This window comes from Heteronotia binoei, chromosome 9 (assembly GCF_032191835.1).
Source record: "Heteronotia binoei isolate CCM8104 ecotype False Entrance Well chromosome 9, APGP_CSIRO_Hbin_v1, whole genome shotgun sequence".
NCBI classification, from domain to species: domain Eukaryota; kingdom Metazoa; phylum Chordata; class Lepidosauria; order Squamata; family Gekkonidae; genus Heteronotia; species Heteronotia binoei.
The window spans coordinates 62,767,574-62,782,238 of record NC_083231.1 but is presented as its reverse complement, the minus strand read 5'-3'; the positions used below and the strand labels follow the sequence as shown (position 1 = coordinate 62,782,238).

The window sequence follows — 14,665 nt, the reverse complement described above, 5'->3', positions numbered from 1 at the left end:
GGAAAAAGTAATCCCTCACCTGTAGTTTGAAATAATGCAGTCCATGCTATACCCCATGTTCTATCATCTCATTCTATTCTGTGCCTAGACACACAAGGGAATTTGGCGTGGCAATATCCTGGCTTTGAAAAAGCTGGTGTTCTTTGATGCACACCACAGCAATCACACAGCCCCTGCCCTGCTGCCAGAAGAGGCATGGGCTGCACACATGCAAGAGGAGCACTCAGACTGCTCCTGAGCATGTGGGGCGGGTGCATCGCATGTCCTGGTTGTTCAGACAGCTGAGAAATGCACCCTGCATGCATTTTAGAGATTTATAACAGGAAGTAATGCGATTCCAGCCTGTCTTAAAATGAGGTAAGTACAGGCAGGACTTGGGGGCAGATGTGTGCATGTGATCACGCACATTAAATCTGGAGATGAAAAATGGCTAGGTGGCTAAATCTCTCATGTGATTTTACCCAAGGACTTTTATAAGAAGGGATTAGCCAAATTAATGAAGCATAGTTTCACTAATGGCTATTAGCCATGACAGAAAAAATACCTCTGTGTTCAGGGAGAGGCTTTGTATACCTTCTGGAGCATCTGATAAGCCATTGTGGCAAACAGGATGCTATGCTAGATGGGCCAGTGGTTCTTCTAATGTTCTTCTGCGGGCAGAGATCCAAACAATTCTTTGTGTGGAAAGCTCCCCATGAAGATGTCTGGGGAAATAAGTTGCCATTTGTTACTCAATTCCCAAATGCTTGTTCATCCATGATAACTGCCCCCCCCCCCAAATATATGTTAACTTGCATATAAGATGAGCCATTCCACACAACACATCACAGGCAAATCTCAAGGGTGATCAAAAGTCTTGGATGGCGCCTCAGAATAACTGCCAACCCCTGAAACAGCTTGGTTGCAAGCAAGGGACAGCCGTCATCCTATGTGAGGCAGGCAGGGAGGTGCTGCACCAAACTGGCTGCTCAATACCCATAAATGGGTGAACAGAGGTGAGCAGCTGCCACTGTGAGTGGGTGGCTGGCAATGAGCATCTGCTGCCACAAGTGGGCAGACCTAGGCCTACGGGAGTCTGTTCCTCCTCCTTTCCATCCTCTACTGGGGGCCATCAACAGGCCAGGGTTCTTTCCAGGGATGCTTTCTCCTCTCAGTCCACCCCAATGACTGGGGCATAGGGCAGCCTGAGGGGGCACCACACTGCCCAGCAGCCTGAGCAGGGCACCTCACTGTCCAACAGCTGATTTCAGCCACTGCTGCCCACTGCAACTCCAGAAATACCAGAAAGGCCTGCAGTGGCAGCACCATGGCAGCTGGTCAGGAGTCCTACAGCATAGCCCCACCAGTGCAGGGCCCAGGGCAGCTACCCTGATTGCCCAGTGGCTAAGAATGCCCCAGTGAAGCTTTCATACTAATCACCTGTAGTAAACTTCTTATCAGCAGAGGCAGTTCAGCAGCAAATAGTCAAATGTAGATAGTCAAGTGAAAAGACATAAAAATGATTGATAGGAATGTGTGAAATGAACCTCAGTTGTACTGGTCACAGAGTTAGTCTTGGGCATAAAGTTCTTGACAATTTTTAGAGAATAAACAAGTTTGTGAGTGGGGAAGAAGATGACATAAAATGACAGCAACAGAAGGAAGCAGGGAATTTTACATCTACTTCAGAGAGGAAACATCATTTAAATTATTTAGGTATTCACTGCATATAAAAAGTTACACTAAACTATAGTGCAAAAAACCCTAAACCACCACCAATCTTAACTTAAAAATAAAACTGAAGTTAACTTGTTACTTCGTTCAGAGACAAAAACCTTACCCAAACCCATGAGATCATTTGTACATGTTATTACATAAAATATTGTTAGATACTGTTAGTAGCTTTGCACAGGCAAACATGACCAAGTCAAGGGTTATCTGATTCCTTAGAGTATGTGTGTGTAGGTAAGTATGTGTATTTATGTATATTCAAACAAGTTTGTCTATGAAAAAGGTGTATGAATTGGCTGTCAATAAAATATGCAAATATTCTGTTGAGGAAACCAGTCAATCCATCTAGGAGTGTAGGAAAATAAAGGTTAAGCAGTCAATCAAGAGGCCATTTTGAGGAAAACCCTTGGCAAGATCAGTCTCTAAAATGCATTGTTTCTGTAACAGAGACACAATTGGTGGGAAATGTACATTTATAAACTCCTAAAAAGTATTGTGGATGACATTCATTTGACATGTCATTTTGTTGGACACATATTTTGGCTGAATTCTAGTGTGGAATTAAGTGGCCTACCTAGCCTATTTGGCACCTGGGGCAGATTATTTTTTTAACAACCCCCCCCCTTTTTTTTTTTGCTGTCAAGCCACAGCTGACTAATGGTGACCCCACAGGGTTTTCAAGGAAAGAGATGTTCCGAGGTGGTTTGCCACTGCCTGCCTCCGCATCAGCCTTGCTTAGCTTCCAAGAGTCGCCAAGATCAGGCTAACTTTGGGGCTATCCAGTTCAGGAGTCCTCCTCTATATGACAAAATTATTTTCAGTAATAATCATGAAATAAAATGAACAACAACGGGCAGAAAACAGATTCAGGTGCGTAGCCATGTTGATCTGAAGCAGAAGAACAAAGTTTGATCTTAGTTTCAATGACCAGAGAAGAAATGGCATAATCATGCCAGTTTAAAAAAAAAAAATCAAATTCCAACATGTTATTCCATCACAAGAGCCAGCATGGTGTAACAGTTAAAGTATCAACAGACTAGAATCTTAGAAATCCAGCTTTGAATCCCAGTTTGTGCCACAGAAGCTTGCTGGATGACCTTGGGCCAATCACATTACTCTCATCCTAGCCCTGGCCAGGAAAGCCCCAAGACAGTCTGATCTTGACAGATCTCAGAAGCTAAGCAGGGCCAACATGGAGGCAGCAGGCAATGGCAAGCCACCTCCGAACATCTCTTGCTTTGAAAACCCTATAGGGTTGCCATAAGTCAGCTGTGACTTGAAGGAAAAAAAGGTGTAATTTTTTTTTCACTTACCATAAAATCTCCCTTCTCGGTGGTCCTGGGGGGCAATTTGGACATATGGGAAAAAGCTTCTCCCTATAGGCAGGCAGGATCACTGAGCTTTGTGATTCCTTCTCTTCCAAGCCCCAGGTTGATTTCAAAGCAGTACAGCTCCCACTCAAAGGTATTTCAACAATTAAAACTTTTCCATCAAACTAAAAAACCTCAACACAGAGAACAGAGACATGAAACAGTAGGAGAGCAAACCTTAAGTATTAGGAAGAACCCTCATCTACATGACCAGGTTCTCTAGACCAAAAGCAGTATACCTAAACTGGAGCCATCCCCAAAGAGATCGAACTCTCCCCCTGGGTGGGAAGAAACTGTCCCACCTCAAGACCAGTGAGAAGGGAGATTCATTGTAAGTGAAATAAACCTTCAATTCTCCAGTGGTCCAGGGTGGGGCAGTTTGGACATATGGAACAAAGAATCATAGAATCACAGAGTTGGAAAGGACCATAAAAAGGTAAAGGTAGTCCCCTGTGCAAGCACCAGTTGTTTTCGACTCTGGGGTGATGTTGCTTTCACGTTTCCATGGCAGACTTTTTATGGGGTAGTTTGCCATTGCCTTCCCCAGTCTTCTACACTTTCCCCCCAGCAAGCTGGATCCTCATTTTACCAACCTCAGAAGGATGGAAGGCTGAATCAACCTGGAGCCAGCTACCTGAATCCAGCTTCTGCTGGGATCAAACTCAGGTCATGAGCAGAGGGCTTCGACTGCAGTACTGCAGCTTTACCACTCTGCGCTACGGGGCCATACAGGACATCTAATCCAACTCCCTGCTCACTGCAGGATCAATGTATCCTAGAGCATCCCTGACAAGTGTTTGTCCAGCTGCTGCTTAAAGACTGCCAGCGAGGGGGAACTCACATCTTTTGGCTGAGTTATTGACATAAAAAGCAGTTTGCCCCGGGGGGAAATTTGGATCCTTAACCTGAAAAGGTACGCTGAAGGCAGCTTCAGCCAAGGTTGCCGTCAATACGGTAATGCTCAGTAAAAAAATGAACTGACGTCCAGATGGGTGCCCAACAGATCACCTCTAAAGAAAGGAATGCCATATACGCTGCCAAAATTGCAGTCCCTCTTAAGTGAATGGGCCGTTACTTCTGTAGGGGGATACGGGCTCCTGGACTGATATGCCATAAGAATACAACCTCTGAAACACCTGCTAATGGTGGAAGCAGAAACTCTATTTCCCAAGGAGGTTTACATGAAAGACACAAACATTGTGTCCGATTTGTCTAAATAGTTCTGTCTAAATAGAAACTCAGTGCCCCCTTTACATTTAAACAGTGAATTCCCTTTCCTGGGGATGTTTTGGGTTAGGGCAATATGCATGAAGAACCAATTTCTCTGACCTATGAAAAGTACAGTTCACCTTTGGAACAAAAGGTTTGCTACTGGACTACTTTTGAGAACATTCTGTCACCAAGCAAGACAGGGATGAGAAGATCTTAAGACCAAAAAGTGAAAATAAAAGGTAGGAGGTAATAAAGAAAAATGAGGTGAAGGTTGGGTTGCCAGGTCTCTTTACCTTTCTGGTGGGGGCCTATGGTGGTGGGCGGCAACCCAAATGATGTTTTGGACCACTTCTGGTAAAACCAGAAATGGCCAAAACCAGGAAATGATTGGCAGTCATTTGGGTGGTTCCTAGGTGGAAGCAAAATGGATCACTCAAATTGGCAGCCATTTGCATGGTCCTTTTTGGTTCCCCACTCTAATGGCTGCTCTGGGACAGCACTTCTGGGTTTTCAGGCCACTTCTGGTAAAACTGGAAGTGGCCTGAAAAATCTTATTTTGGGTTGGGATTTCCCCTGCTGGCCAGTGGTGGGAAAGCCCTCCCCAAATTGGAGGATCCTCACTTGGACCAGAGAACTGGGATCCCTAGGGAGACAGAAATGAATGAAGACAGATATGAATGAGAAACATGTGGAAAAGAGGGACAGAAATAAAGAGAAGGAAAGGTTGTTTTATCTTTCTGCAGCACCCGAACTACTGCTTTGCAAGACCTGTCTGAGCTGGGTGCAAGGAAAGGGAGACAGAAAGACTAGACTATTGGGAGAAATGACCTGCAGGCTGGCAGTTATTGTCACAGCTATTAGTGTGCTAGTTGGTTGTATGATCTGTTAAGCAAGTTTGCTTCAGTCTTGGAGAAAGAGAAGTCTGGCTGGTCCTATAATGTTTTCTGTTATGCTTAGACTTCCCTATGCTCCTAGTGGTTACAGCCAGAATTGCACTTTTAAAAATAAAAGGAAAGATGTTTGGCAGGATGCAGCATGACATTTGCTTCAAGGGCCTTCGTCAAGCTGCACCTGGGATGGATTAAACTCCCATCCCACCCTTGGAATACCACTGGTGGAATGAGAAGTTATTTTTCAGCAAAAACGATTGAGAAATGTATATTAGGTTTAATATTTACTGACCCACGATATTACAATTGTCTGTGTGAACTAGAAGCTTTTTCAGAACTTATTGCAATTAGATAACAATAGCTTTCTTGGACATTAAAACATTTTATATGAGTGCATGTTATAAGCTAACAGAACCTAAGACTGTTTAATATACGACTGAGGAGGAACAATATGTGCAAAGAGAAAATCTTTCATTTTGATTAACAGATCAAGAGTAAAAAGGACTATAGAAAAATACAGTGAGTTTGAATGAGTAACTTGTGAAACTGAATAGAACAGGGAAATTACAGTGCCATTCTAAGCAAAGTTACACCCTTCCGAGTCCATTCAGTTCAGTGATCTACATTATTTCATTGCGTTTGTCATTTTGACTGATAATATAGGGGACATCCCCACCCACAGTATTCAAATGCTTAATGTACTGTGAGAGAATGAAATGCCAGAGGAGCAGCTGGAATAAATTGATAAACTGAAAAGCAACTTATACCAAGAGTAGAATTTTAAAGGACTTTTAAGAACCACTTTAATACATAATTTGCAATTTCTCATTATAGCTGACATTGAAAGTCTTGGTCTTGATAGATCTTAAAATGTCACATAACAGTATCACTTAAATACTTCCAGGGGAAAAACTCCAGCTACAAAAAACCTTTTCTATCTGCTAAAACTGAACAAAATCCTCAAGGGTGGATAATATAAAATCACACACAGACATACTGTCCACAGTTTTGAAACACCATGACCGAAAGCAGCTACAAAGAGAAACTATGTCTATGTAATCAGCTGTCCATTCATGTGCCTTAAAGCACACTGATTTTAATGGACTAAGTCAATGTACTGGTCATAAGATCACAGGTATAAAATTAATAACAATTCTGTATTCACAAACCTGAATAAAGGATGATAATGGAATAAAAATTAATAGGCCAGTCCTTTCTGTTTGTTAAGTTATCCTAGCACTAAGACTTGATCCAAAGATATAAAGCTACATCCTACATGAAACAAATCTGACACAGTTGTATTATTCTGCCCCTATGTCTCAAAATGTCTCTATCTGCCCTTATTGCATCTTTTGGCTAATGGAAATTTATACCAGCAGTAGGCTGGCAGAAGTTACTTCTACATTCTTATGATACTAGGCTGCAGAATGTGAGAGTAATCCTAAGCAGGTTTACTCAGAAATAATTCCAACTTTATTCAATGGGAAAAGTGTTTTAAGAATTGCAGTAAGTAGAATCCACTCCATCTATTCATTTTCATTTATTCCATTTATTAATGCTCACAGACTGATTAGTAATAAGCAAATAGAAAAAGATTCAAATGCATAATTATAAATATAATATTTTACATTGTATGATATTAAATCATACTTTTTTTTAATGGCTGCAAGGATCAAGGTCAACTAACAACTTAGATACAAACACCATTCATTCCACCTACTGCAGGACTACACACCAGAATTTCTAGTGTTCTGCCTAGTCTTGCCAGCTCCCAGGTCTGGGTGGGGGATCCCCCAGTTTTGTAGGCTTCTCTGCACCATCAGCCAGCTGGCCAGCAAGGGACCCCTCCCCCCAACAGCCATGATGTACCTTTAAATCTTGGCAAGTTTAGAGGAACATTGCAAACCATTTGTGTTTTGGAATGTTTGTGTACCTTTAAATCTCAGCAGGATGAAACCTGGGGGGGGGGGGCGAGCAGGCAGAGCCACGTGGTTGTTCCCAGTGTGTGTGTGAAGCTGTGAGAAAGGAAGAGAGAACAGTCCCTTGCAGCTACGGGTGTGACCTTGGGTCAGTCACAAGTTCTCTCAGAGCTGTTCTCTCAAGAGCTCCCTCAGTTCCACCTACCTCATAGGGTGTTTGTTGTGGGGAGGGGAAAGGAAAGGAGATTGTAAGCGGCTCTGAGACTCAGAGTGAAGGTCAGGATATAAATCCAATCTCCTCCTCCTCCTTATATACAGTAATGTAATCATACTATTTTAGGCTGGAAGACTCTCTCAGAGTCAGTGTAAGGTTTTCTGTATTTTTTGAACCCTATAACCTTTTTACTTATCTGATTTCTTTTACAAGTTATTTTCTAAACTACGTCTATTCTGATTCAAAAATCCAAATTCTTTACCAGCAAGGTGCAACTTATCTATTTAGAATAAATTACTTTGCAGCTAAAATTTATGTTGATTGAAATATTCGGGAACTTACAGAATTTGACAAAGACTAAAATAGGGAAAAACCCAATAAAATAAAATAAAAGACCTCTAAATCTGAAGAACAGGTTGGTTGGGACAGTTAAGCTGAATGTAAGGTCAAGTGAGGCTGACTAACCCAAAGTCACCCATTGAGCTTCACAGCATAGTTGGGTTTTCCTTCCTTCAGTGGTACAGCTTTATTTGCCACAGCCTTAAGCCTAACCATACTAATGTATTTCTAATCTCCCTTTCTCCTTCTAAATCCAACCTAACTATATATTTTTATTTTATGATGGATTACTAAAAAGATGCCAATAATTCAGTAACATTCAGATCTTTATTCTGAAAAAGAAAGGAAAAACTCTGGACATTGCTCATAAACTCATCCTTCTCTAACAACGACTCTCTCTCTCTCTACTAAATAAAGGACATTAGTGAACCAAGTTGCCTATCTTCCCTATATTATACAAACACTGATGTTCTGAAAAAGGGTCTCCAGCAATCAGCCTTTTAATCCAGGTGAAGGTATGTCATTTCATCTGGCAGCCAAAACATACTGCAGTATGTGGGTATAGTCAGAGATTTTAAATATGCCAGAAGGGTTACTGGAGGTTCTAGTATATTATAGGAAAGACAACACACCCTTCTTGTTCACAGATTTGTACTGCTAAAATATAATTCTAAAAACTGCTTTTTAATTTGGGCCAATGCTACTTCGTAAGAGCCCTGTGGCTCAGAGTGGTAAAGCTGCAGTACTGCAGTTGACCTGAGTTCAATCACGGCGGAAGCTGGTTCAGGTAGCCGGCTCCAGGTTGACATAGCCTTCCATCCTTCTGAGGTTGGTAAAATGAGCACCTAGCTTGCTGGGGGGAAAGTGTAGATGACTGGGGAAGGAAATGGCAAACCACCCCATAAAAAAGTCTGCTGTGCAAATGTCGTGATGTGATGTCACCCCAGAGTTGAAAACAACTGCTACTTGCACAGGGGACTACCTTTACCTTTTTTAAATGCTAGTTTATCATTCTTCACTGATAATAAAAAAGCAAAAGTAAAGCCAAGCTGTCCCGATCTTTAATCAACCAACCTCTTCCAGTTACTCTGAAGGGTGTGTTCTCATAGTCTTAGGAAGGGTCTAGGTCTATCATTAAATAGAATCTTGATCCTGAATGCCAAGCCTCTGATTCCAATGAAGGAACTGCAAGTTCATGTTAAATAGCTACACCTGATACACACTTAGGCAATCTGGTTTTTTCTCAGGAATTTTTACAGAAAAAAAAAGAAGACGACTGTAGATTTATACCCCACCCTTCTCTCTGAATCAGAGTCTCAGAGTGACTTACAATCTCCTTTACAGAGTGGCTTACAATCCCCACCCCCACAACAGACACCTGTGAAGTAGGCGGGGCTAAGATAGCTCTCACAGAAGCTGCTGTTTCAAGGACAACTCTTGCAAGAGCTGTGGCTGACCCCAGGATATTCCAACAGCTGCAAGTGGAGGAGTAGGGAATCAAATCCGGTTCTCTCAGATAAGAGTTTGCACACTTAACCACTATACCAAACTGGAATCTATGTCTTCTGAAATACCTTATACACAAACTCTAGTATTCTAAAGTATCATTTGATTAATCCCCTCCCCTCCAAAAAAAAGATCTTGATGACTGCTGAATAATACCTTCCTCCTACGGGGTGCGGTCACACTCACCATTAAATCCATCTGCAACACACCTCTATTATAATCCGCACAACCAATTTTCTGATCAGACAACAGCCAGGCTCCCGTTCTATCCCATGTGGGTCCCGTTGCTGGTCGATCAGAGTACTCTACCGGACCTCGTTTCATGAGACGTCAATCTGCATTAGCGCAGATGCAGTGATGCCCGCTATCTGCAGTGCATCAATTTTAAATGGATCAGATCACTAACAGTTTTGCTAGTCCGTTGGCACTACTTTTCCAGCATGAGCACTACGCGTGCAGAAAAAAACCCAGGAATTCAAATCAGTTCACATCTACTTTCAAAAGTGAGTTTTGTTTCCGGACGTAGGGGCGGGTAAACGATTTATCGAGCCAACATTCGCTCGCTCATTCACCGGCGCAGTGATATCACTTGCAGGGGGCTTTGGGAGGGAAGCAGTGGTGTGCTTCCAACGAGTCGCCAACGATGGAGCGTTCAAACAGAGAAATTCCACTCAGGAACCGTCAGAAGAATTTTGTTCCGGATTTAAAGCAGTATCAAATTAGTCCGTGCCCCAGTCGTCTCAACACGGGACTCGAACGAGCTAACCACCATTCACAGATGCTGACGTTTGGACAACCGCTTAAAATCCGACATGCTTCCAGACTCCACTCATGCCTGTAGTGGGATTTTATGAACATCTGACCTCACCCACGGTGTGAAAAAAGGGATAAAACATTTGAATAAGGCAATATCTTTTGAGAAATAAACTGAAATTGGGCTTTCTAGGATAAATCCTGGAAGAATAGCAGTCCTTATATCTAAATCTAGTTACTTTGTTCAATCTTACTCTCTATATTTTTTTCTTCAGCTGAGAGCCTCTTGAAAGAACTATTTTAAATTTTTCTGCATTCCTAATTCTTCATCTGCACAGTGGGAACCAAAACTGGCTAGCATATGCTTCAAACCTACAGACATAATGCTGTATTGTCTGCTTAAAGGAGAACAGAAAGATCTTGTTGGTGAGTTGAGTTTTGAACCTGGCCCTCCTTGAACTTAACCTGACACTCTAATCAAGTCACTCACTGGCTCAGTACCCGTATGTATCTAGTACATATTCTCTCCTGTGTAACTGTTACAACAAAAGTATGGAGACAGAAATTGCCATCCTGTCTTCCAAGAAAAAAAAATTCTTAGTAGACCTCATCACAGTAATACAAAGGCCTTATATTTTTCCTTATAGCCAAGTTTCCCATGCCATTATTATCATTTATACTGACTCACAGTAGCATTCCCTGACATGAAAATAGAGAAACCCCATTTATAGAAAGGAAAGACGGGGAAAATATAAATATACAGCCAAGAAACAATTAAATGGAATCCCTAGTATTGGATATGCTTCTGGTAACCGAATTAGAGAAATAAGAACAGTGGCTTAGGAAAAACACAGCAGTATAGTGATTTTGATTAGAAGATGCAGCTAATGAAGTACTATTTAATGAATATGTATGTTTGTAAGCAAAGGAAGTTTAGGGTAACTGACCTAGAAAATGTATAAGATAATATTATTCACTTTCATCAACTTTTTTTTAGTGCTATTCATTTTAACAAGCTGGAATAAAATAATACAAACTGTTTTAAGTAAGGCTTCTTACCATTGCAGCCAGCCACATGATTTCTACATTCTTTCTCTTTTTAGCCTGAATATTTTGATGGAGATTTTCTAGTAATCCTTTTAAGTCATTCTGTTCTTGAAAATGTGGTAGACCTGGAAAGGAAAAGGAAGCAGCTAGTGATAATAGTTAGGTTGAGCTGATGGCCTATTATACATGGATGTTTTCCCTCGGTTTCATTGTGCATGTCTGTCGGGTTTTCTTTGTTGTTCTGCATTTATTTTCTTCCGTTCAGTGTTCGGTTTGCTTCCTGTTTTCCCAGGTTTTCTGAAAGTGCTTTTGGGTCAATTTCCCCCTTGTTTTCCAAGCTGAAGGTAATTCAAAAGAATACAGATGCCCTTAGATTCCACCTCCACCTTTTGCCACCCCTTGAAGGTCACTCCCCACCCACATTGAGGTTGTTCCACCCACTCTGCATCTTCTGCCAGCCTCTTCCCTTCATCAGTGTACTAGCTCAATTTTCCCATCATTTAAATTTTTTAAAAAGTTTTTTGATAAGTGGAATGAGTCTAGTGATAGGAGACTAAATCTAGTTTTGGATTGCTGATAAAAATTTGAAATGACAGAGGAAAAGTTTAAAATGACCTATCCAAGGTTTAGTTTCCTGCTGATATTGACTGGAAAGGTGGATCAGAGACAAGGCAAATGGCAGTATCCCCAGTGCAAAAAAAATGGATTTCAATGCTGTATGCAAACAAAATGGTGTGGGTGTGTGTCAGTGCAAAATTAAATTGACATAAGATGGGGGAGATATATATATATATCCCCCATTTTATGTCAATTTAATTTTGCACTGACACACACTCACACCATTTTGTTTGCATACAGCACTGAAATCCTGAATAACTGAATATATATATTCCCTTTAATGCTTTAGTGAACAAGGTTGAAACGCGGGAGCCATGTTGGCAGTCTTTGGAAGTTTAATATAAAAATAGACCCTCTGTGAACTGTTGAATTTAAGAATATTTTGGGATTAATCTATTTGGAGGAAGACTGAAATCCAAACAGGATAGGCTTTAAAAAAGTGCCAAGACCACGAGCATTCTGCAGGATGAATCACAAAGAGAAAATCACGCAAATTTGCAAGGAAGGACAGGAAAATAGTGTTAATATGTCGCTGCAATAAGTTGTTGATGAAAATCACCCCCCCCCCCCAAATTTTTTCAGTTTAGTAGCACAAGACTTAAAAAGATCTTCAGGGCTTCTGCCAGAGAACTTCTCCCCCATACAGATTTCAGCCCTGTGCAAAGTATGGGGGAGTTTAAGCTAACTTTGTACAGGTGCACATGCACACACATGTTGCCAACAATCATAGCTTGCAATGCCAGTGTCAGCAGGTTCTACCATGAATTGAACAAACTCATGTTCCCCCATATTATGAGATTGTTGTGACTCTTTCCCATTTGTCACAGTGGCCGATAACACAGCAGAGAATCCCCTAGTACTCCGCAATATGAAAATAGAGCTTTGCAGCTGCTTGCCAGTTTAAAAACCAGTTTGGTGTAGTGGTAAGGGTGCAGACTCTTATCTGGGAGAACTGGGTTTGATTCCCCACACCTCCACTTGCACCTGCTGGCAGGGGTTTGATTCCCCACTCCTCCACTTGCACCTGCTGGCATGGCCTTGGGTCAGCCATAGCTCTGGCAGAGGTTGTCCTTGAAAGGGCAGCTGCTGTGAGAGCCCTCTCAGCCCCACCCACCTCACAGGGTGTTTGTGGTTGTGAGCCGCTCTGAGACTCTTCAAAGTGGAGGGTGGGATATAAATCCAATATCTTCTTCATCTTCTAAAAAGGAAGTCTTGCTAATTTCAACATAGTTATTTACCCCTTTGCCAGCCCTTCTTTCTGTTCCCTTTCATTCAATAAACTAATCCTAAAATGCATGAGAAAGCCTGAACCACAAGGATTTAAATGGAATGAGCTTGCTGGATGCTACTGTACAGCTGTGAAAGAGCAATTGCGTAATTTTTTTTAAAAAAACTTTGGATACCACCCCTCATATGTCACAAGTCATGTCCCACCCAAATTTAGAAAACTGCATGTTTTAATTGTAGCTGCAGAATAAATATACTGGAGGGAAAAGAATTATGTTTAGGGCAGGCACAGAATCTGAAGGAGAAGCTGTGCTTACTACTTTAAAAATCTGCAGTAAAATGTGTGTGTGTAATGTGCTGAAAATTTCTTCAGTAAAGAAGAGCTTCAACACTGTAAAGTCTCACTTGGAATTCATGAGCATTTTCATCAAACATAGCAATGTCATCATTTACTGACTAAAAAAACAAATTTTGTACTTGTTAATACAAGAACTGCTACCTAAGGGCTTTCTTCTGATGCACCAAGCATCTTCACTACCTGTGATCTGAATGGGAATAGGAAGAGTTCCACAACCTACTGCTTGTTGCCTGTTCCATCTGTCACCTCTTCCTTGTGCTGATCTTTGCACATTCACAGTATCTCTGTGCAAAGAGCAGATGATCAATCGGGTGCAAAAGAGCAGATGATCAATTGGGCGCAAAACAGAGACAAGGGAACTTTAAAAAAAATCTATTAGAAAATACAAGCACCTATTTGCAGCATTTCACAAGTACACACAGGTTGGCAGGAAAATTTATAAGGTACTTCTCTGAAGATGACAGGGTTGACGTATACAATGTTCCTTACAGTGACTTTGTCCAGGCAATGGTATTATTATGGAAAAGGTAGAACCTGTTTTATATATATATTGCAGTATTTTTTGCAGGGAGGGGGATCCAAAAAAGTCTAACCCACACAAATAATTTATCTGTTTCCAAAACCAAGCAAGGAGCAGTGGCTATCTTTTCCTCCATAACAAAGCCAGGCCAGTAGCAGTAGCATCTCTCTGCTTCTTCTCCTAGCAGTGCACAGCCAATGCATTCACAGGAGAAACACAGAACTTTTAAATCTCAGTCAGGGCTGTATCCAGGCATTTCTTCCAGGAGGAACACCGGGGGGACACCACTAATTACATTTTATTATTTTAATTTAAGCTTCTTACCCAAAGAAGGAGAAGGAGAAGCTGTGGTTTAAACAAGGTGTTTAAAAATTAAAGTGAAAAAGGGGCAGGGTAGGGAGCACCCCTAATGTGAAAGAGGGTGCTGCCCTTTGAGCCCCACCACAGGTTATAGCCCTGGTTGTCCAATTGGCTGTAGAACCTGGCCCCAGCCAATCTCACCCTATGCCTTACTTGAACTGGAGAAGGGGTCAGGACAACAAACCCCAACAGTCTGTGAATGTATTTTTTAGGGGGAACAATGACATGGAAATACAGTCCCAACAGACACACTGCCCAGAAGTAGGAACCATGTCTGTTCCTTATGAAATGCAGATGATTCTAGATGTTTCTGTCTGGTCCTGGGAAAAGCAACTGACCCTGATTCTTACCCTTCAGAGCAACAACTAAACCTCAAGGAAGATCAGTGCTTCTCCTGCTGCATTTTCCATTTTTATAATACACTTGGATTAAATTGAAAACCATTTTCTAGGTGCTGGATGTGTACTGCTCCAAAGTTCAAACCCCACAATAAACCCAAGTTAATATTTTTCAGTAGTATTTATCAAGGGCTCTATACTGCAAAAGTAAAGTATTAAAAAGTTGGGTCATCAGCCCCCTCGAAGCCTTCAAACTGCCTTTAACTTATCTCAAGATGAGAAAG

General features: G+C 41.5%; 1 protein-coding gene across 7 annotated transcripts in view; it reads right to left on the bottom strand.

Moving 5' to 3' along the window:
• INPP4B (inositol polyphosphate-4-phosphatase type II B) overlaps window positions 1-14,665 on the bottom strand; it is a 394,186-nt gene that overhangs the window by 60,343 nt on the left and 319,178 nt on the right. For all 7 annotated transcript variants that reach the window (XM_060246716.1, XM_060246717.1, XM_060246715.1 and 4 more), the window contains one exon: window positions 10,973-11,085. In XM_060246716.1, the coding sequence (XP_060102699.1) occupies window positions 10,973-11,085 (113 nt within the window). The remainder of the gene's footprint in view (window positions 1-10,972; window positions 11,086-14,665) is intronic.